Source organism: Centruroides vittatus, unplaced genomic scaffold (genome assembly GCF_030686945.1).
Source record: "Centruroides vittatus isolate TY-2023 unplaced genomic scaffold, ASM3068694v2 scaffold_1424, whole genome shotgun sequence".
Classification (NCBI taxonomy): domain Eukaryota; kingdom Metazoa; phylum Arthropoda; class Arachnida; order Scorpiones; family Buthidae; genus Centruroides; species Centruroides vittatus.
The window spans coordinates 72,478-95,794 of NW_027122677.1; the positions used below are offsets into that span (position 1 = coordinate 72,478).

General features: G+C 32.4%; 1 protein-coding gene across 2 annotated transcripts in view; it reads right to left on the reverse strand.

Moving 5' to 3' along the window:
- The window catches only part of LOC136986949 (cytochrome P450 3A8-like), a 39,810-nt gene extending 16,760 nt beyond the window's left edge, over positions 1-23,050 (reverse strand). The window contains exons 1-14 of one of the 2 annotated variants that reach the window (XM_067284591.1): positions 22,992-23,050; positions 19,387-19,512; positions 15,139-15,235; positions 15,014-15,063; positions 13,754-13,850; positions 13,549-13,677; positions 13,126-13,357; positions 12,925-13,064; positions 12,734-12,852; positions 12,532-12,640; positions 11,270-11,355; positions 11,049-11,189; positions 10,783-10,942; positions 10,456-10,670 (exon numbers count right to left, since the gene is read on the reverse strand). In XM_067284591.1, coding sequence (XP_067140692.1) covers positions 10,590-10,670; positions 10,783-10,942; positions 11,049-11,189; positions 11,270-11,355; positions 12,532-12,640; positions 12,734-12,852; positions 12,925-13,064; positions 13,126-13,357; positions 13,549-13,677; positions 13,754-13,850; positions 15,014-15,063; positions 15,139-15,235; positions 19,387-19,445 — 1,500 coding nt within the window. In that variant the 5' untranslated portion in view covers positions 19,446-19,512; positions 22,992-23,050 and the 3' untranslated portion in view covers positions 10,456-10,589. Of the gene's footprint in view, positions 1-10,455; positions 10,671-10,782; positions 10,943-11,048; positions 11,190-11,269; positions 11,356-12,531; positions 12,641-12,733; positions 12,853-12,924; positions 13,065-13,125; positions 13,358-13,548; positions 13,678-13,753; positions 13,851-15,013; positions 15,064-15,138; positions 15,236-19,386; positions 19,513-22,991 lie in introns of those variants that run through there. The other variant, XM_067284592.1, reaches the window with a different exon arrangement.
- Between the last annotated feature and the right edge of the window lie 267 nt (positions 23,051-23,317).

The following is a 23,317-nucleotide window of genomic DNA, read 5'->3' on the forward strand; positions in this document are numbered from 1 at the left end:
CGACATTCTCTCGTGAATGTTAGTATTTACACAGTCGTTTCGTGTATGTACGAAATATTTGCTAAATATCATTATTTCTCACTTACACCGACATTCAGCATGCACTGATATGAATGAGGAATAAAAATATTGTACCTAGCATTTAGTCGTGGAACAATTTTTGTTCTATTTACAGCGTGTATAGCCTTGCCTTCCACTTATCGAGTTAGTTGCAGCTGCTTGTCTCAAAGACATTTTTTACCTATCCTAACCTAAACTAACATAACTTAACCTAAAACAAACCTAAACCTAACGTAACATTAATTATATAACTAAATATTCGGTCTATCACCAACGGTCGCTCGTATGTGTCGACATTCACCGGAAAATTTCCACATTCTCTATTTTCGGTCATTCACGGTAACGAATGTTATTTATATTTAAAACAAGTTACTATAAATTCTCACTGTTATCTCACATTTAAAATGCTTAAGTTTGAGTCGCTCTATAAGAAAGGCTAACTAAAAACACTTTAATAAAATGGGTTTATTATAAATAATTTTTTTTCCCTTTTTATCTAAATAGTTCCTCCTTTACCACTTACTAGTAGAGGATTTGTGCATTTTAAATTGGAACACTATCTGTTTAAAATTCAATTCATACAAACGTTTCCCTTTCAGTTGTCTGATATAGGTTAAGTTACGCTTACAATTCGATTGTACACCATCTTCGTAATAGTCAGAACACGAATAAAAAAATTACATATGTCTAAGTAGTAGGTCTCAAGTATAGAAATAAATTGTAAGTTATAGGCTAAGTAAACGGGAACCGCAATAATAGTTTAAAAGAATCCATTACTGCAGTTTGGACACCGTGGATATTACATTTAACATTAATATAACCTAATTATTTTTTCCTTACATTATCTATATAATTAATAAAAGAAATGAAACAAAGTGAAATATATCGAACACGTTACCTTTATACTAAACTGGAAAGCGATTTTTATAACATACTGCAAAACAATTCAAATAATGACGACTTAATTCTAATAATTAGTTGGTTCGTACGCCAGGTCGCACAGATTAATTAACCAGGTAAGAAAATTTTTTAAGGCAGTGCTCGCCGCGACTCTGCGCCGCCTAATGGCATGTAAACGCATTTCTATTCCTTTTTTTTACATGCCCGTTTATGTTTAACACCTTTTCTGCGAGAATTGCTGTGAAGACAATTCAGTGATAACGAAGTGCTTAGTCATGCTTTATTTTTCTTATTTCTGTATTGTCTGATATGTTTATTTGTATGTATTATTTGACTTACACAGAGATCTGACATATGTTGACTACCATAAATAAATATATTTAATTTAAAGCATAAATATGCTGCGTAGCCTGTATGAAGTTTTTAATTGAATTCATTATTCTATGAATACGTTTTACTTTGGAATCGATTTTCTCAGTTCAAACGTCAATTCGTAATTACATTAATAACTAGAAAGTAAACATTTAAGTGTAACAAGTGACGAGCAATTTTTTTTGTGACATCGTCACAATGCCGGGCTGAAATTTTTAATCATAATTTTAATTTATTTAGTTTAAAATATATGCTCTCCACTTCAGAATAGTACTTCCGTATCTTGCCCCCGTACATCATATTTTTCCTTTAACAATGGAGTTCTACCGGTTATTTATTAACTGCTTTCAGGGGAAATTTAAATTAACGATATTCCGATTTACGTTGGAAATTCGTATATAGTTAATCGAGACCACCTGCCCCTAGAGTTTTCATATCTGTTCTCGGATTGCCTATCTAGCTCATTCTCAAGATTTAAGAATAACGGACCTCAGTGGGAATTTATAGGAATACAACTAACTTCGGCCGGCCAGCGGTAAAAAGAAAAATGAAATTTTAAAAAAAGCATATTCAATATTTTAAGAAAATACTTAATATTTTCGCTACATACCTGTGGCACTCTCGCGATGTAGTTATATATCGCGGCGGAGGGTTGGGAAACACTGATCTAAGGAATATTCACACAATATTTTGCTAATTTTCACTCTCACCTATGTCCCAGTGACTCTTTCAGGCCAGACATTTTATCTTAAAACCTAATACCATGTGATCTATCGAAGCTCCAAATACTTTTATTTGTTGTGTTTTTAAATTTAAACAATGGTAAATGATTGGAATGTGGTAAAAACTGTTTTGTACTGTTTATATGTGTGTTCACACATATAAACACAGTAACACAGAACACACATATAAACACAGTAAAGCAAAGACAGATCAATTATAGATAACATTGAATTGTGATGAGATATTACAATGCACTTAATTTACAGAATTTTGCAATTGTTTTCCTATTAAGCATAGTAATAGGAGGTCTGTTACCGACGTTACCCATATAATTTTCTTTACACCATGCTAAGGACACTGCATATGACAATTTTACACTTAAAATTTACAAATTTACAATAAGTAATACGTAAGTGTACATTAATAGTTATTAATTCAGTATTCTAAAGATGATAAATCTCCCATAATATTATACAGTTAATATTGACATTCAAAAAATAACTATAATAAAAATCACAAATTTGTCTCGTATATTTTTTCCTAGAGTGATTTAGCAGTTTTCACTTTAATATTTGCTCAGTTCTTGTTATACAATTGATATCATCATACAATAGATATCATCATACAATAGATAGCACACAAACAACATACAGTGAAATGTTCCATGTAAGCTGTCTGCTTAATTTTAGGTGCTATGATCAACGAAGATGTTCTTCACACTGCCAGAAGTGAATTAACAGAAATAAAGTCAAAGGGGTTTCTATGCCTTTCAATAGAGGCATTATATAAATTGCTTATGTTTTTATAATCCGTTATTTCAAAATCTTTGTGCGATTTACAACAGATAAACGTGTACTTCATGATAATGACTTTTTGAATGATAATTGCTTAAATTGGTTGTAAATTCTACTTCACACAGAGCTTCGCCAACAGCTAAAATTATTCACATATACATCATATTTTACAAGAGAAAAAATTTTGTTTTATATCGAAAGTTACTATTAAAATTGCTCGAAAGTTATCACGTGTTCAATAAATTCTTACCTACTTTTATGCATATTATAAAATTTAACAAAGTCATTATACTGTTACTTTATTGCTTAATGTAGCTTCTTGTTTTTTAGTGGTTCATTTAATCAATCTCAAATATCTCATAAATAAATTCTAATTGAAGGTAAAAATTCGGGTGAGTTAACAAGCACGCTTGCATGTCCTACGTAGTTTGTGAACAACAACTGCTGTTCTTAGCGCCATTTTTCGAAGCTTGAGAACAAACTGAAAATAAAAAGATGGAGTTGACAAACCATGAGATAAAAAGATCCTGACAAATGTATTATTCGTAATGGAAAATTGTGCATTTACAAATTTTCAAATACTGAAAGATTTGTATTCATAAATAAGTTATAATGGGAAAGATCCGCTGACTGTATTCGTTGGTGCTTTAGGGGAATGGCGCTATATAGGAGGCTGTATCGAGGATTCAATCAATCCTCGATATAGCCTCGTATTCTTGTCATACAAATATATTAAAATGAAAGTTTATATACATTAAAATGTGAAAATACATAATAAATTTCTGGTTTTTCTCTCTAAATAATCATTTGTTTTTAAAATTTTTTGGAAAAATTTGTCGGCTTGTGTGTTGAAATATTTTAAATCGCTCGTATAAGTCATTATTATTTAGAAGCGTTTTCATTTTGTTGTCGAGCTTCTTTGCGATTTTTGAGGAGAATGAGACCTCCAAGTAAAAGACCTCCGCCGGACTAAGACCTCCAAGTGAAGAGAAGGGTAAGAAGAGAGGGGAACAGGTGAACGATTCTCTTCCGGACGCAGAAGTCAGTGGGCTTCCGCCAGAATCTTCGGCATATCCCAAGGTTCCTGGAAATGAAGGACTTCTGTCAGAAGGATTCAGTGGCCTTCTTCAGAGTCCTCACAGCATCCTCCCGAACGTATACATACAGAGCGGGAGAATCTCAAGATTCATTGGAACAAAGCCAAAGTAGCAAGACTCAGACAGGCTTTCGTGGAGTACGAAAAGCAGTTGGAAATCAAAGCCAATTTCCAGCGCGCAACGTCCAGAGGTCAGCCTGAAAATAAACAGAAGTCCAAAATAGGCTGAAACTTCTCTTTCTGTTGTTTCGGCAGATTTTTATTTAAACAACTTTCAGCAATATTGCAACCAGGAATAATAGCCAATATCTGGGTAAGTGTACATTTTTTCAAATTAAGCGTTTTTTTCATTCGATTCTTTCTTTGACAAAATATTTAATCTTGGATGTAATTTTGCAGACATTGCAGAGTAATATGAGAAGTAAATTGGCGTGCATTTTGAGATAAAGAGATCTTCTGGCGCAGTTCCTCCTTAAAGCAGACGCCGGTCATGATGTGGAAAGGAGGACCGTTTTATTGATTTGTGACAAACTGTCGGATTGGACATTTTAATCGGATTTGATAATAACAACCGAATTTGACAAATAACTCGAATGAGATAGTTTGCCTCTGATGAGTGACGTTAAATCCCAGGAATTAAATTGAGATTTTTCGGATTACTTTTCAGATATATATGTTACCGGCAAAATCCGATTTTACGCCAAACTAGTTTTGCCTAGTCCAAACTAGTTTGGCGTAAGCGTGTCAGACCAAACTAGTTTAGGATTATTATTCAAGTATATTAATGGTTAAATATATTAATGGTTAATTTGTGTTTATCATAAAACACAAATAAGTTCATTTTTAATTTTAGCTTGATTTTAAAAGTTATTTTTATTATTTCGTTTGAATTTTTGAAAATATTTTTGAAAGTTAATTACTTTTAAAAGTGCATGGCTTAATAAATAAATAAAAATACAAACTGATAAGTACTGATTAGCTTATTTTTATTTTATAGTTTTGTACAAGTGTTGTGTCACTTCTAATCAACACCGTTTTTGGTTAATGTTTCCTTAGGTATCGAAGATGGTGGCTCGTCTCCGATTCCAGAAATCAGAAGACAGGGAACAGTGGGGACGCACGTTCTAACCTAACCTAACCTATTCTAATAATTTGGTTGCTAATAATTACGGTAATTTATTAGAATAGGTTAGAACGTGCGTTCCCACTGTTCCCTGTCTTCTGATTTCTGGAATCGGAGACGAGCCGCCATCTTCGATATCTAGGGTAACATTAACCCCGTTATTTATAATTAAGTAGACTATGTTTGAATAAATATTGTTCATCTAATTGATTGCTTTTTAATTTTATTTTAAATATATAATATTTAACCATTAATATACTTGAATAATAATTCTAAACTAGTTTGGCCTGACACGCTTACGCCAAACTAGTTTGGCCTAGGCAAAAGTACTTTGGCGTAAAATCGGGTTTTGCCGGTAACATATACACGTTTATCGACAATAAAGTGCCTATAAGAAAGACACAATTGTCACGAAATACATCCATGTGAAAATACTTCACTCCTTCGTGCTGATTCATCTTCTCTATAAACTCCCAAACTACTTTGACCGATCTAGACCAAATTCCTCATAATTACTCTCTGGAACCCGTTGGAAAACATGGAGTACCATAAAACTCGGAAATCTCGCTCTTTCTCTCTGATTTCATCCTCGTACTCTCAAACTCCCAAACTGTTTGAGCGATCTGGACAGATTATGCGTAGTTACTCTCTTTATCCTTCAAAAAATATACGATACTTTAAAACTCGGATCCTCACTCTTTTCCCTGATTTTATCCGCAGAAACCCTTGCCAAACCTTTTGACTGATTTGCATCAAATTTTGCATAGTCACTCTCTGCCAACCTGCGGAGAACATAACGAGGACGACTCAACCCGCTCCCTGAATTCCCGAGCAACGCTGGGCATTCATTACTGGTATGAAATGTAGTTGTTCATTTAGCTTTGTGTGCTTCAGTATATTTCTTTCACACTGCTAATAAATTATTACTAGAATAATAGTCTTGATAAAATTTACTAAGGTACTGATGAGTTGTATCTGATAGGAATTCAAAAGTTTCTAATGAGAGGTACGAGTTTGATTGTATCACTTTCGAAGAATTAAGAGCTGAAGATTTGGGAATATCCAGGATATGAGCAACCACTGAAGACTCATGCGCTGGAGTTTCCGCGGCGATTCATATAAACTCATTTCTTTGGTGGCCACTATTCAGTTACATATGGCTGTGGCTCCAATAATTTCAGGAGGCGGGCAGGAAGAAGAGGGAATTTCTGGTGGTCGTCCGTAATCAGTCATTTAAGAATATCGACTAATAATTAGTCATTCCTGATTGTGGCCAATATCGAAATTTGTGTAAGTGAAGTCCATTTTACTGAACTTTGCCAATTCTGTTGCCCGCTGACATTTTTGGATTTCTGTCAGATTATATCATGCAGTTCCAATTGGAAGATTACAAGAAACACTGGAGTTAACCGTATCTTTGATTTCGGCTATAACAATTTAATAACGATTCAGTAAACATCATGAAAATATGTAACTACAGTAGAGCATCGATTATCCGACCACCGATTAACCGACTTATCGGTTAACCGACCGCGTTCTAGTCGGCAAATTCAAATGTCCGCTAGTGATGTGGTGCTACAATATTTGGTTATGTCTTGGCTACTTTAATATTATTTTTGTTAAATTTTTGCATGTTTTAGCTGGCAGCACTGGCTCGACCATGAAAGGGAGGCTAATATTTAAACCAGGCCTAATACACTATACTAATAATGTATTTTTTCATACTTTTCGGTTATCCGACTTTTCAGTTATCCGACCAACCCCAGTCTCCAATTAAGTCGGATAATCGATGCTCTACTGTATTCTTATCCATTTATCGAAAAAGTCATTTTGTTATTACCTCTTCGTATATCTTCATGACTAGATTTAATTAAGTGTAGTAGATAGTGCGCAATCGAAAATATGATTATGCGCCGACATTTAAAAATGTTGCACTTAATTCTTATTTTTCACACAAAGCGGACTTTGTAAAACCGAGCTTTAATCTTTTAATAGGTGAGAAGTACGCTAATGTTTGCAGTTCCGCGAAGAAACGAGCTGCTTCTTGGCGGAAAAACAAAACCTGAACAAAAATTTGTTTAGTTTTTACTTTTTCAGTCAAACAAATTTTCCCCATAATCCTATTCTTAGTTGTGTTGCCCACCAAAAAACCCCTGCCCCCGCAACCGTTTTGTTGATGGAGTGGAAGATTTTGTCGAAAATTTTAGACTGTTCGGCTCACGATACGTTATTCACCTAGAAGCCATTGTTCATACGTACAATATTTACAATACTAGCTGGGGTGTCTTGCTTCGCTCACTGTGGAGTTGATATGAGATTGTGTGGTAGTTGGAATAAAATAATAAACTTTAAAATATAAGAAGTAAAAAAATTTTATTGAAAACATATTCTAACTATTTACAATACTTGTTTATAAACAACATTTTTTATTTTGTTATCCGGGGTATATATGTACAAATTTTTCGAATTTCCTACTGGAGAGCAAGCTACGTATAGTTGACCGTGAGAGAAGCAGGAGACTTTGAGGTTGATGCCGCAATGTTTTAAAGTGTGTCCTTGCGCTTTGTTAATTGTAAAACTATAGGCTAATTTGATTGGAAATTGCAGTCTTTTAAATTGGAATGGCAGTTCAGTAGAGATCAGTTGTATTCTGGAAATAAATACTGTGTGTCCTTTGTCCTTTCCAGTCATAAGTTCGGCTTCGATGATGTTATTCGATAGCTGTTTGACGATCATCCTTTTTCCATTACATAGTTTTGGCGAGTTCAGATTTCTGAGTAGTATGATCGGAGATCCAATTTTCAGTCGAAGGCAGTGTAATGACATTCCTGGTACTTGCAAACAGTTTAGAAATTCTGTAGGGAAGTTGACACTTTCTTCAACGTTTACCATCGTGTCGATCGATTTATCACTGTTTACTTTAATGAGGCCGGTCGTCTGGTCAGTGGGATATGTGCCTTCGCCTATTTGTAAAAGTTTTTGAGCAAAATGTGCTGTTGTTTCGTCTTTCGAGAGTTCAACTCTCATAATTTTTGTTAGTCGCAGTATTTGTATGTGTGGCCAGAAATGTGATTTTTTAAAGTATGCACTGGAATTGTTTGTCGAAAATCTAAGAGTATGAGCAGAGCTCCTTCCATCACTTCAGAGTTTCCTCGCAAGACTTGTAATGTTCTGTCCATGGCTTCGAGTGATTTTTTGTGCGCCATTGTGCATTCGTCCCAGAAGATAATTTTAGCTTGTTTTAGAAGTTCGCCGCGTCCAGATCCTCTTGAGATTTTACATACCGGGAATTGTTCTTCGGCTATATTCAACGGTAGTTGTAGAGCCGAATGGCAGTCTCCTAACTTACCTAGTTCGCAATGAAAGGAAACTTTGTATGAATTGAATTTTAACAATAGTTTCCAATTAAAATGCACAAATCCTCTACTAGTAAGTGTAAAGAGGAACTATTTAGATAAAAAGGGAAAAAAAATTATTTATAATAAACCCATTTTATTAAAGTGTTTTTAGTTAGCCTTTCTTATAGAGCGACTCAAACTTAAGCATTTTAAATGTGAGATAACAGTGAGAATTTATAGTAACTTGTTTTAAATATAAATAACATTCGTTACCGTGAATGACCGAAAATAGAGAATGTGGAAATTTTCCGGTGAATGTCGACACATACGAGCGACCGTTGGTGATAGACCGAATATTTAGTTATATAATTAATGTTACGTTAGGTTTAGGTTTGTTTTAGGTTAAGTTATGTTAGTTTAGGTTAGGATAGGTAAAAAATGTCTTTGAGACAAGCAGCTGCAACTAACTCGATAAGTGGAAGGCAAGGCTATACACGCTGTAAATAGAACAAAAATTGTTCCACGACTAAATGCTAGGTACAATATTTTTATTCCTCATTCATATCAGTGCATGCTGAATGTCGGTGTAAGTGAGAAATAATGATATTTAGCAAATATTTCGTACATACACGAAACGAATGTTGTGGAATGCTCTCGAATACTCTCGAATGTTCTGGACTGTTCTAGAAATTTCTAGAGGGCGAAACTTCCAGCCCTTATATCTTCAACAGCACGCCCTTCAGGTAAAAACGGAAACCTTCTTCATGGATGGGGGATAGAGGGCTACCACACCATATAACCCCTTGATCGTACCGGGAATCGTTTTTGAGTTTTAGCGGCACGCACACTGTACGCTTACTATTATAATATATATTGGTTGATTATTTTATATCCGACTATATACCATAATAATTCGTTTATAAATGTTTAAAACTTTATATTTTTAAAAAGTATAATATCTGACTATTTTATCATAATCTGCAGACTCTAGCACCGTCGTATTCTGCTATCGTTTGGAAAATGGATAAACTCCATTTTACACGTAGAATTTCTCGCAAATTTATTATTGTCTTATACAAATAACTGTTCAAATTCAGTGGGCGAGTGGTCTCCGTTGCCGCTCATAGCGGTGGTGACCGGACCCTAAACACTGGGAAGTTCGGTCGTGGGTTCGCGCCGCGACTCGGACAGGCTGGCTGCTAGGAGTTTCCGGGTTTTCCTCTAGCCAATAACGACTGAATAGGAGGCCAGTTCCCCATAAAAGTCCTCTCGGAAGGCACGGTTTCCCGCGCGATACGTTCAGGCCGTGAGATAAACGGCCGGCTCTTCGGTCGCATAGCGATCATCACGACACTCATCGGAGAAAAAAGCTATATATAGGGCTAGAATCTCCATATGAACCAACATCATACAAAGACAAAGAGTGTTCAAATTAGAAAATTGTTTATTTTGTTTTGAATAATATTTCACTTTATGTTTATATTGTTTATAAAAATGTACTTTAAGTGTAAAATAAATAATATCTATAAAATAAAATCACATTTAAAAAAACTCTTCATATTTGGAGGCACAAAGCAGGTACAAGGATACTCTGGTTTACAGACGTTCCTACATGTATTGGTACAGGCAATTCCTTCAAGAGACACAGTTCAAATGTTTAAGCTGGACAAATAATAGTTCTTATCTCAACTCAGTTTCAAGCTCCTGACTTATTGTGGGTACAAAAATAGCAGAGAAGAGACCTGAAAATAAACAGCGATTGCAGAAATGTATTTCAAGAGTTTGGTATAGAATACTTGAAGAAAATCATTAGCTCTGTGCCAGAAACTGCAAAACTTCTGTTAAGGCTTGAGGTAGCCGTACAAAGTATTGATTACAGTGCACATGAATAGGCTGTGGCATGAAATAACACTTACTTAAATTCAATATAGCATTATATAATATAAATTGAATGTTATTGTTTATTATTATTGATTTCATTTCTGTACTATATGTATTATTACAAATCGCAATCATAAATATGCTACAACTGTTAAACGTTTTCTGGTATACACATCTTAGCTCGCTACTGCATATTTACAAATTTTGAGAATAAATTTAACATATATAAGATGAGTGTTTTTATTATTAAATCACGAAAAAATCAAAAGGAATAATTCATTAACATTCATTTATCAAAAGGTTCACGAAGTTATTGCAGTTGCCTTTACAATAATTCCATTTTTTGGACGGGGTATAAACAGCGAGAAGTCTTCTTCGGCTTCCTATAACAAAGTATTAATTTCCAAAATTTAAGAATAATATCAACATTTTTTCACATAATGAATAATACAAATGATTTAAACAGGAATATATTTAAAATAAGGTTTTATTCACCAAACTTCCACAAGCTTGTAATTTGTAGCTCTTTATGAGATTAGCCAAAGTTAATTTCATAATTGTTTGACCCATTCTCATTCCTATGCATCCTCTTGAACCGGATCCGAAAGGTTGGTATATCGATGGATCTATAAGTCCCGCATTCTTAGATGAAAATCTGAAAATTAGTCATAAAAATATTGTATTAAATACTAATTTCAAATCACCAATATTAATAAAAATAAATTAATGTATATCACGGGTGGTATGATCAAATGTCAAACCTGTCAGGGTTGAAATTTTCCGGTTCTTTCCAATACTTGCAGTCTTTATGCAAGTTCGGTACTGGGATCATAACTGTAACTCCTTTTGGAATAATTATATTCTTATAACGGAAATCGTTCGAACATTTTCTACTTGTTAACCTGAGTAGTTGTGAAATTTTAGATTAGTTTAAAAATTTCAATTAAAAACTAAAATATACTTCTAAGTGGCAAATATTTACAACGGTGAAAGAGGACGAAGACGTAACGTTTCCGATATTACTTGACTCAGGTATTTCAATTTGGGTAAATCGGCATATTCAATTTTCTGTTAAAAATATGTTTTCAATAATGTAGAAACTTTTATACTTATAAATTTGTTTTCTGACAAATTTACATGTTCAATGCAAAAACTATTCACAAATGTGACAACCCTCAACACTTAAGAAACAACAAAAATAAACAAATGTTTTCCAGTATTAAAACTCTGATAACGTTTACAATTTATAGTAAGTGTGATAGTTCTAAATTTATCCGCTTAGTTAATCTTTGGTTTATCTAATTATTACAACTTAATTACTTTTTATCGTCATACTATAATGGATTATCGTTAAACTGAGTTACTTTACCCAACTACTATACTGTATACATTAAAGGTCATAACCTAAAATTATTAATTTATTGCGAAATGCTTTGGCAATTTTGCAATCTAATTTCTTCGAACTGGTTTTACGGACTCTCTATTTATTTATTTATTTTGCCTTACACTAATTCTGCAATGTGTCTCGGAGCCGCTAGTTTATCTTACTTTCAAAGTATGATAGGCCTAATATATTTTTATTAATAATAATTTATATATTTATAAATAGTATACAGTACTGTATATGCATGAGCGTCTGTTGATTCCAATGCCTGCAAATTGTGCTGAACGTGATTTAGCTTAAATCTAGGGTTTATTTAGTGTATTGTTTTAAACTTTGCTCTACAATGACTTAATTCAGTTCATATGAAATAAAAAGCTTTTCAGTGACTTGTTGATATAACAATCCAGCGATCTTTACGAAAATACAGTATAAATTAATCTACATAGAGTTGTTAAGCTAGAGCTTTTACTCGACGGTCACGCTGAATTTTTTAAAATTTCAAAAATGTGAATACGTTTTGAATGCTTCTGTTAATACGTTTGTTTGCGCTTCTAAACACAACTGAACTGCTGTTCATTCTGTATAATCTAGTTTATAGCACAGTTTTCCTCAAGGACATGATCGACAAGGATGCCAAATAGCTTACGACATTAATCGACATGGACATATTGTCGCACCGAAACCGGTTGGAATCGGTGAAACGATTTTAGAGTTAAATAAATATAATATAAATAAATTTAAATTGGCATATGTACGAGTGTACAGCTACGATTTTCTCTCACTCAACTCAATTAACAAAATATCAAATATATTATTATATGTGAAAACATATTTCAATTTGCTTAATTAATACGAATTACATTGTTTTCGATGTTTTCGTTTATCTCCTGACGAATTCTTTCTTGTTCTTCAGGATGTTTAACCAAATAATGGGTGCACCAAGCTAACATAGTGCTGGTAGTGTCATATCTAGACAACAACAAAAATAAAACTCAATCTATAATTTAGCATTAAATAATTCATATGATGTGCGTTGAATATCTTAAACAAAAATATAATAACCCAGCTGTCATAAATGTAACAGCATTGGCAACAATAGTATCTGTTGAAAGCTTGGTTAAGACACCATCCGCTTCACCTTCTGCATCAATCATGATTTGCAAGAGATCTGGTGGATGATACTGAACAGAAAAGAGATTTGTACAATCAGCAATACTATTATTATTTAGCAATTTATAAATTGTAAATCTTACATCAGAGGTTTTTCGGGAAGTAACCAATTGACTACATGTATCAAACACCATTTTAGCAGATGGAAAATTTATTGCATATTTTATTGCATCCAAAATCTTTCTAACGTACGTAGGAATCGGTTCAAATTCGGGAAAACAAACTAAGCACTTTATGTTAATTATTTTGAATAAAAATCATAAAACTATTTTAAAAATTCTTACTTGACAATATGGAGAGTAAATCGGTTGAATCAACCTGCAAGAGATTATAGACAGATTGCACAAATTTACTTGTTTCGTCATTTTGCACGTTTGTCTGAATTCCAAAAGCTGTTCTACAAATTATATCGAAAGTTAACTTTTTATAAAATTCAGCAATATCAAACGGTGATTCTTTCTGTTTTTCGATTTTCTCCAAAAATATATCTATCGATTTTGACATAAGAGTGCTCATCTAAATAAAAATATTTGAAAATTTATACAGATTCTCTATATATCTAAAAACAGATTTATACAGAATTTTGATATGTTCGTTTAATAGCAATAGATATTTTTGTATTTGTAATGTTAAATATTTATAAAGAAACGTAATTTTAATATCTTATTTTCTACATATCTACAGTTTTATTAAAGTAGCATAAATACCATCTTCAGTTTAGCTGTACTGAAACTTGTGCTCAATATATTTCTGGTATTTTTCCAATCCGCATCACATTGAAGTACAAGTGTTTTAAGCACCAGATCATGAGGAGCTCCTCCATCCGGAAGTATTACCTGAAAACAATAAATAATGAAATATCAGAATAATACGGTTGTAATTACGAAAAATTACTTAAAAACTTACACTTACATCTCTATTCATAAAATTTTTGAATTCCTTTATCTGTATAAGTTTTATCAATTCCAAATCCCGACAGACAACCCAGGGTTTTCCTCCAAGAAAGAAACTAGAAATTATAAAACAATGTAAATATTTTATTTATTATTATATTAATTATATAATTTTACAAAAACAAAATTTTAATAAACGATTAGAATTTATTTCTAATTGCTTATTGCAACACCGTTAAATTCCTTCTTACTTTAGGTGGCCCACCATTGGTCCTGAGGTTCCGTTCCCTGAACACTGGGAGTTCGGTCGTAGGTTCGCGCCTCGGCTCACCCGGACGGGCTGGCCACGTTTTCTAACGCCTGAATAGGACCAATAACCCCTAAAAAGACTTCCCGGAAGGCATTCTCCTATGCAGATCGTCCAAGTGTTGAGTGCCGTAACTTAATAAACCAAACCAAACCTTTAGGTAAGAAGATATGCACGCAGGTTTCCAATCTTATCGTTTTGTTCGCATACGCACTGCAGTTGCTTAGAGTTAGTATTAACACATTTACCGACGTTTGTAACATTGTGAAAGTTAATTTTGATTTTACATGTTACCTTTGCATATGTAAAATATCCAGCAACGAACTGCCCGAAAAAACACTATGACACTAGCACAAAGTAAAAAATTTTGTGAAGTGCTATGTTATCAGATGTTATTAAAAATAACTTTTATATTATTAATTATTATAAAAATGTAATAGACTTCATCTGCGGGTAGTGATCAGTTTTTCTGAAAACTTAATATGGAAAAAGAGAAATTCTCATTGTTTGACCGCACTCAACACATGATACATGATCCCCTCGACCTTTATCGCAAAAATTTCATAGTACTCAATGCTACTTATATATAAAGTTACCATTTCAAATTTCATTTCATAAGCTTTCCCCCATCCTGAGGTATTTCTCCATTAACCCGGAAGTTTAAATTTCCCACAGTTACAATACTTTTCCATGTTATATATTCAATACATAAGACCCGGACACTTGACAGCTGCTCATTTAATTGAATATATTGTGAGTTACTATAAAAGAGTGTAAATCAAACGTTTATCAAATTTCAGCCAGAATTTAAAATTAAATAAGATTTTTAGCAATTTAATTGAATGTTATACATAATTATCAATAAAATTAATATTTTATGTAATTATATGAGAATGATGTTCATATGTTTTATTTTATTGATATTATATTAAATGATAAGAATAAAGTAATATTTGCAGAAATAACTTTTACCCAAAAGTATTTCCATATTTTTTTATCCATTCATCAATGCATTTGTTCCTCTGTAAATAAGACAAATTGCATAAATATTTAATCTTAAAACTCAGAATTGATCTGTGATTAAAACAAATCATTACTTTTCTGTTATATTCCATCGCATTTCCAGTAATGAAATTGGGATTAGGCCCGGGAATTCCATACCTCTGAAACAGGCTCATCTTTCTTTTTCTCCATCTAGAAGTATTGTTAAGCGTTAAGTTTTCATTTGTATTAAGAAAATATGATAATGTTTAGTTATAGTTTAAACGTTCTATCAGTTATATAATGTAAAATAATATTATAAATCATTCACAGAAAATATAAAAGTAATTACCGTTAAACACTTGCACGTATTTATTCTTGAAAATTTGAAAAAAAATAAATTATAATATAAAAAATAAAGTATAAAATATCGTAAATGCAGTATAAATACTTCAAATGTCAAAATTTGATGAAATTGCATGAATTTATTATCAATAAATAATTAAGAGATAATATACAAACATTTAATTTCTTTTATAATTATTGTTTAACTTCAGAAAAGACTCTAAAGTATTTAAAACATAAATTAGATACAAAATTAATCAATCATTTTTTTTCTATGGATTTACTGATCTTTAGTAAAAATAATTTCGTCACTAGTGTCTAAAACCTGTACACACGTACAGTACCTGTATATTTGGCAGATATACCTAAACAGCATGCCTGTCCGTTATACTGAAGGTGTGCATGACAGAACTGTCAGTACTTTATTACATCCCCACGTTCAAGTATAAGAACCAGGTATACTTGAATACGTATGTATCCAGTATTACACGTCAACCAGACTGACTAACCTATATAGCAAATTTATCTAGAAAGTTCACTTAAATAACATCCGATATCTGAAAATTCTGACATTCAATGACTCTATTTTGTCTACAGCCAATCCAAGAGGAACATTTAGTGAATTTTATTGTAAAATTCTTAAATTATTATCATTTTCAATTATTTCCTACTGTGATGCATGTAACAAAAACATTAATCTACGATAAGACTAAGGACATGCGAGATAATTTATCTGACAAATCGATCTACGATTCAGCAAGAGGTTTTAATATAAATATATACACAGTGCGGCAATTAAATTCCGGGACTGAAGCTATATCTCAGCAACCAGTAGCAACATCTGTTTAAATTTTATGTCATATGAAGTTTGGACATATATGAACATAACCTAAAACTTTTATTTAAATCGGTTGACATTTATCATTGTTTTTGATATTTTGTTTATCAGTTTATTTTGTTACATGTCGGAAAACAATAATGGAACAACGTGCTGTTATTAAATTTCACGCTAAACTTGGCACAAGTGCCACAGAAACGTTCAAAATGATGCAAAAAGTGTATGGAAGTGAGTGTTTATCACGGTCAAAGACTTTTGAGTGGCACAAGCGATTTTTGGAAGGCAGACAATCACTGGAGGACGACAAACGTGTGGGAAGGCCAATAACAATTCGAACAGCAGATTCGATTCAAAAAGTGCAAGAATTTGTATCCAACGATCGCAATGCGACACTGAGAATGATGGAACAGGCATTAAACATTAACAAAGAGACAATACGACAAATTCTTAAAGAAGATTTGGGCAAAACAAAAGTCTGTGCTAAATTTGTTCCGCACACACTAACCCAAGAGCAAAAATTGATGAGACTAGAACATTCCAGAGAGATTGTACGAGCAGCAAATAACAGCTCAACCTTCCTCAAATCAATTGTTACTGGTGACGAGACCTGGTGTTTTCAATATGACCCACAAACAAAACGTCAAAGTGCCGAATGGAAGTCAAAATCATCACCTCAAGCCAAGAAAACACGAAAAGTTCCATCAAAAATCAAGACGATGTTCATTGTTTTCTTCGATAGCAAAGGCATCATCCACCGTGAGTTCGTCCCACAGGGTCAAACAGTTACTGTTGCTTTCTACTTGGGAGTTTTACAACGATTAATGAGAAGAATTCGTCGAATTCGACCAGAATATCGCAATTCTGATGACTGGTGTTTGTTACACGATAGTGCACCGAGTCACACATCATTGATTGTTCGTCAATTTTTGGCACGAAATCAAGTCTGTGTGTTGAATCATTCGCCGTATTCCCCCGATTTAGCACCATGTGACTTCTCTTTATTTCCAAAAATGAAAATGAAGTTGAAAGGATGCATTTTTAATGATATTGAAACCATCCAAAGAGAGTCTACGCGCATATTAGAGGCAATACCGAAAATTGAGCTTGAGCAGGCATTTGAATCACTATTGAATCGCTGTAAAAAGTGTATTGAAGCAGGAGGAGAGTATTTTGAATAATTTAATAAAAGGATTTGAATAAAATTGTTTTGTTTCATTTTTATAGATCCAGTCCCGGAATATAATTGCCGCACTGTGTACAATCCATACTTTTAATATCTGGGTTATACTCATTAAAGTTTAGCATTTAAATGAATTGTCATTTTAAAACTTCTATATAGAATATTGTAAGAAATTTATTTTGTTTTCATAAAATATTGTAAATGTGATAAATACTCTTCAGTGTGCGATCTTGTAAAGTCTTCCGTGAGTTTTAATATTGTCTGCAGTAACACGGTCGACGCTCCCATTTCATGGAAGAGAGCTATTATTCAGGATGGCGAGAGAAAGTGAACTACTTATGCGAAAGAGTGGGCACTGAGGCGAAGATTCCGTTTATAACAAAACCAAGAGTATATTTTACAGACCAAATAACCTTCATCTGCGGATAGAATAATTACACAAGATCAGTCCAGATTATCTTCCATTTTTTTTCGTCGGTTCAGAGTGTAGTATTGCTAGTCGAATCTCTGGAGGTGGAAGAAGTTTTCTTCGCGAATGCTGGTGAGGAGATTCAAGGAGAAACGTGTCAACATCTCGTTCCAGCAAGGAGATCGAGGTAAACTCGCTGCCCAATATGAACAGGAACGGAATGCTCGAGAGAGAGAGCAAACGATAAACGGATTCTCGTGGCAGTCACCAAACTTTCTAAAGATTTGTCTCTCAGTTCGAACACTGGTTGGTCTCGGTTCTTTCTTTTTACTTTCCGATTGATACTTGTTCTGTTTTCAGGGCTTATTTAGCATCGAATCCAGCGCTGCACAGAGGTCGATGTCGACCTCTGCCGCGGTCCGAAATGTTTATTTAACTGAGGAACTCTTATTCATAATTTGTTGTACTGTGTTTTCCTTTCTGTCCCTAATGGTTTCCAGCTGCATTGCGTAACAAAGCTCTTTAAAATAAAAATATTCTTTTTGTTGTTCCTACAGTAGTCAGAGTGAGAGGTCAAATTCCCCATCTGACCTCTCTTTCTCGCAGTTCTATTAAAAATGTCGAGCTTCGTTTCATAAACGAAGTCCGACATTCAATAGATTTGCGATTAATGGAAGAGGTTTCATATGATCTAAGGCGAACATGCATGCGAATACTCTACTTTTTTATATTGTATTTAATAAAAGAAAATTTAAAACAATAAACTATTGCAGAAAAATTTGTTTTTTCTTATCTTTTATCATTTAACTTCAATATCAGATAAATCACTAAAATAATTACAATACACATTTTTATTCTTAAAACCATAAAACCATATAAAAATCTTCTTACATAAGATTAATTGCACTAATCTATAAAAAATGCTTAAAAGTGCTACTATATAAATCTTTTATTTGTAATTTTTAATTATATGTGGCAGTCCGTTTTACCTGTTTTCGGATAACGTACCATCGCTCGGTTAATCGAAATTCTACTGTATTAATAATTAAACCATACTGTATCGTTTCATTATTAATACAGTAAAATCTCGTATAAATTATTACAAGCTAGACACCAACCAAGTCCCGAAATTCTATCGGGCCAAATATGGCTAATTACTAAATAAATTACGTAACCAATTTGGCATTAGAGGTAGGCGTTAGGCGCCATCTCTTATTAACTTTAATAATTATAATTTTAATTAATTAATATTTTCTTCCAGCGGTTCTAAATTATTTAAAATTAATTAATTAAAATTATAATTATTAAAGTTAATAAGAGATGGCGCCTAACGCCTCCCTCTAATGCGAAATTGGTTACGTAATTTATTTAGTAATTAGCCATATCTAGCCCGTTAGAATTTCGGCATTTGGTTGGTGTCTAGCTTATAATATATCGGGTCTAGCGATGTTATTTGTATAAAAATTATTTATTTATCTAAATAATTTTATCATCGCCATTTAAAAAAAGTTATTGTTATCTGCTTACAAAGTTATTTAATTTATGTCTGTGAAAAAAAGATAAATAATAATAAATGAATAAAGAATGCTCACCTTATCCAAAGTGATAGAAGATACACGAAAACAGTTAATAATAATATTATTGGCCACATCTTGAATACTTTATGTTCTTCAATACAGACGTCCGATTTACTTTTGATCAATGTCAAAGTGATAAACCTAAGTTGATGATAATAGTGCATTAAATTTACTTATCAAAAAGATATATTGTTATCATACAGATATAAAACATATGTTTTATACAATAGACTTAGACATTACAAAATACTCAATCGTAAAAGTATATATAGGCCTATATATAATAATTATAATATATCACATTCTATAAAGATACTTTTGGTATTGATTTAAAATCGGTTAAAACTAATTTAAAGTTGTTAAGTATGAAAATTCTTCGCTCGATATCCATGACCAATTTTATTAACGCGTATGACAGTGTTTATTAATAACAGTAACATCTTTCGACAATTAATTTCTTGGACATGTGTTCTAAAATGCTGAAATATATTTCTGTTTTAGTCAACAAATCAGTAATTTGAAATGAATTATTTATAGTAAGGAAATAACAGAAAATTAAAATTAAAATTATTGAAACTACAAAAGAATGATATTTTAACATCGAAAATTTTTAGAAATTATAGTCATAAGTAATAGTAAAATACATATTTTGCTATTATGTATGAGCAGAGGAAGGCAAAATATGCAGGTTAATTCCATAAAATCTGCGGGATAATTATCTAATAGATGCGGAAATTACGCGGAAAATATTGAATCCTTCAATTTTCAGTTAAACAGATTTATTTCACATTGGTTGATAGTTGATAGTTGTGAAAGAGACGGCCTTACCAATATGTATAGCCCGGGGGAAATTAGGGGGAGAGAGAGAAAGAAGGAGATTTATTTCACATTGGTTAAGAAAGACAACGATCCGTTATTGTCTGTTTTCAAACAATCAATAGTTTTGTACTGATACTTGCAGAAAAAGTTTTCACCTTCATAATTCCTTCGTCCTGGAATTCCTGCACGATCGTTAGATGTTGTTAGTCAATTGGCTTTAGCGGTTCATTAATTTTGCACATAGAGCATTACTACAACGTTTCGTGACGGTAGCACAAAATGAAGTGTAAAACATAAATCTACCCGTAAAATGAGAATGAAATTGAGGTCTGTAGTATTAAAAACCCGATGTTCTCTTGCTTTAGGTCGCAACAAAACATGAAATTCCGTGCATCCACGAAACAATCAAAAATAGAAAATTCAACAAAATTATAAATATTAATTGAAACATAGCAATAAATTCATTAACTTATGAATATCATAAACAACTTAAACACCATTCGCTGAAAAAAAAACCAATAAACCGGTGTTAAGCGTAATTCACCAACCTCTGCTTATAAACATACAGCTGTAATTTGTTTAAATATATCTGTATTTTATAATTTATTTATTATTTACAATTTTCCGCAATAAAGGTTTCCGAAGATTACTGGGAAAAAATACACAGAAAACTGAGCGATCGATACGATTAAATAACTAGTTATAAGTTATCAGACCACTAACATCAAAGGCTGAATACAAACTGAAAAATGAAGCTCTCAATTGCTTGAAGCTTCTTGCATTAGTTGCAGAAACAGTACAGAATCAACCGCATATTACCACCTCGCAGTCGACATAATGTCTAGGAACCTTCTACTCCACTACGTTTCGGTAAATTCGAAATCTAAATCAGTCATCGACTGATCGGTAATTAATAATCTTTTCTGTGAATATATTATATTATATAATCTTATATCTATGGGTACTGGAATGTATGGATATGTATTGGCCGCTGAATATGAAATAACAAAAAAATTAAAGTGTATTAAAACGTCGTAAGCATTTAGCAGCATGTATTAGCACAAAATTTGCAACTTTCAAATTGCAATCGAATATTTCGAACTTATCGAATTTTACAAAAGTACAAAATTATACGGTAATCCAGCACCAATCTGATCCTGTATTTGACGGATTAACGAAACTCTATCGTATTAAATACTATAGAAATAACAAAACCAGATACTTTTGATGAAACTTCACTCATTTTTCTTTAGCCTAATTATATTATTACATCTCAAATTATCCTCAAGGAAAATGTCAGACACTAAGCATCAAGTCTTTTACACGTGCTTCTGCAATTTATCTTAAATCGATGACCTAAATTTAATAGACTATTTATAAAAAGTCTGTCAGTATCGCATTTTTTCTTCTCATTAGCCTCGATTTTCATTACTTCTCCGGAAATTTATATTTATTAAAATATACTTTGTTGACACATCTTAAAACTAGCCTGAAGTAGCAATTAAATTCAGAACAAAGAATAGTAGCGATAAAATAATAAAAAATTCATTATAATATTACAGCACCAATGCTACAAATCAATAATTGAAAATTAATTGCTCAGTCTGGCAATTATTGCAAACTAATCAACGTCAGATGTGGCTTTACAACAATTTTGGATGTGGTTTTTCAATTATATATCTCTGTGCTGTGATGTTGTAATGATTTTTATTTGTTCACTATCATTCCGGTGTACAATTAGATTATTATTGCATGCCAACTTTCAGATAAGTTTAAAGTATCCTGTGCTACAAAAAGGTTTTACTTCGCAAGAACGTGGGTGACAAATTTCTTTTGCATTATAGATATAAGACAGTTTAGCTTTTTATTCACACGCTACTAGAAAACATTGCAATTGAAAAAATAATTTCTAGACGGAAGTACATAACTAAAAACTAGTTTATTGCAGTGGGCAAAAGCTAAATTCTTACATATTTTGACAGAGATTATTATTAAATTTTCCTGGAAAAATTCTATATCAGCGGTACTTGTAAACAAATTTCATTATTTCGTTCATGTCGATAACTAAAAGCTTTACGATTTAGTCCGGGACGGCGAATTGCAAATAACGCCGTTTTGGGTTAGTGGAACATCCATATCGCCTGTTTCCTAACCAAAGACACTGCATACAACGGAGATCGTAAACTGTCTCGTGACAGGAGCAACATATATCGTCTATTAGAAATATACAAGAGCAACAATATTAGAAAGGTATTATATATATATATATATATTTATTTATTTAAAACACGTTACAATAAAGTATCACTGTTATGTAACATTAAAAATGCTTACGTTTAGGTCGCTGTATAAGATAGGCTAACTAGAAAAACTTTAATAAGATAGGTTTATTATAAATAATTTTTTTTTTCTTTTTATCTAAATAGTTCCTCCTACTTGCTGGTAGAAAATTTGTGCATTTGAAATTGGAACACAATCTGTTTAAAATTCAATTCATACAAACGTTCCCGTAGTTTTCAGTTGTCTGATATAGGTTATGTTACGCTTACAATTCTATTGTACACCATCTAAATAATAGTAAAAAAAACTAATAAAAAAATTACATATGTCTAAGTAGTAGGTCTCAAGTATAGAAATAAATTGTCAGTTATAAGTATACGGGAATTGCAATAATAGTTTAGAAGAGTCCATTACTGCAGTTTGGTCATCGTAGAAATAACATTTAACATTAATATAACCTAATTATTTTTTCCTTACCTTATCTATATAATTAATAAAAAGAAATATATTCAACACGTTACCTTTATACTAAATTGGAAAGCGATTTTTATAACATACTGTACTGCAAAACGATTCGAATAATGATAACTTTTCTTATGAGTAATGACGTAATTCTAATAATTAGTTAGTTCTCACGCGAGGTCGCACATATTAACTAACCAGGCAAGAAAATTTGCTAATACCGTACTCGCCGCGACTCTGCGCCGCCTAATGGTCGGTGTACACATTTCTATTCCTTCTTTTTCACATTCCCGTTCGTTTAACACATTTTCTTTACATCGGTGTCACCGCTAGAAACTTTAAAAACAGACTTAAAGACTTAAAGAACATCAATATAATGTAAGAA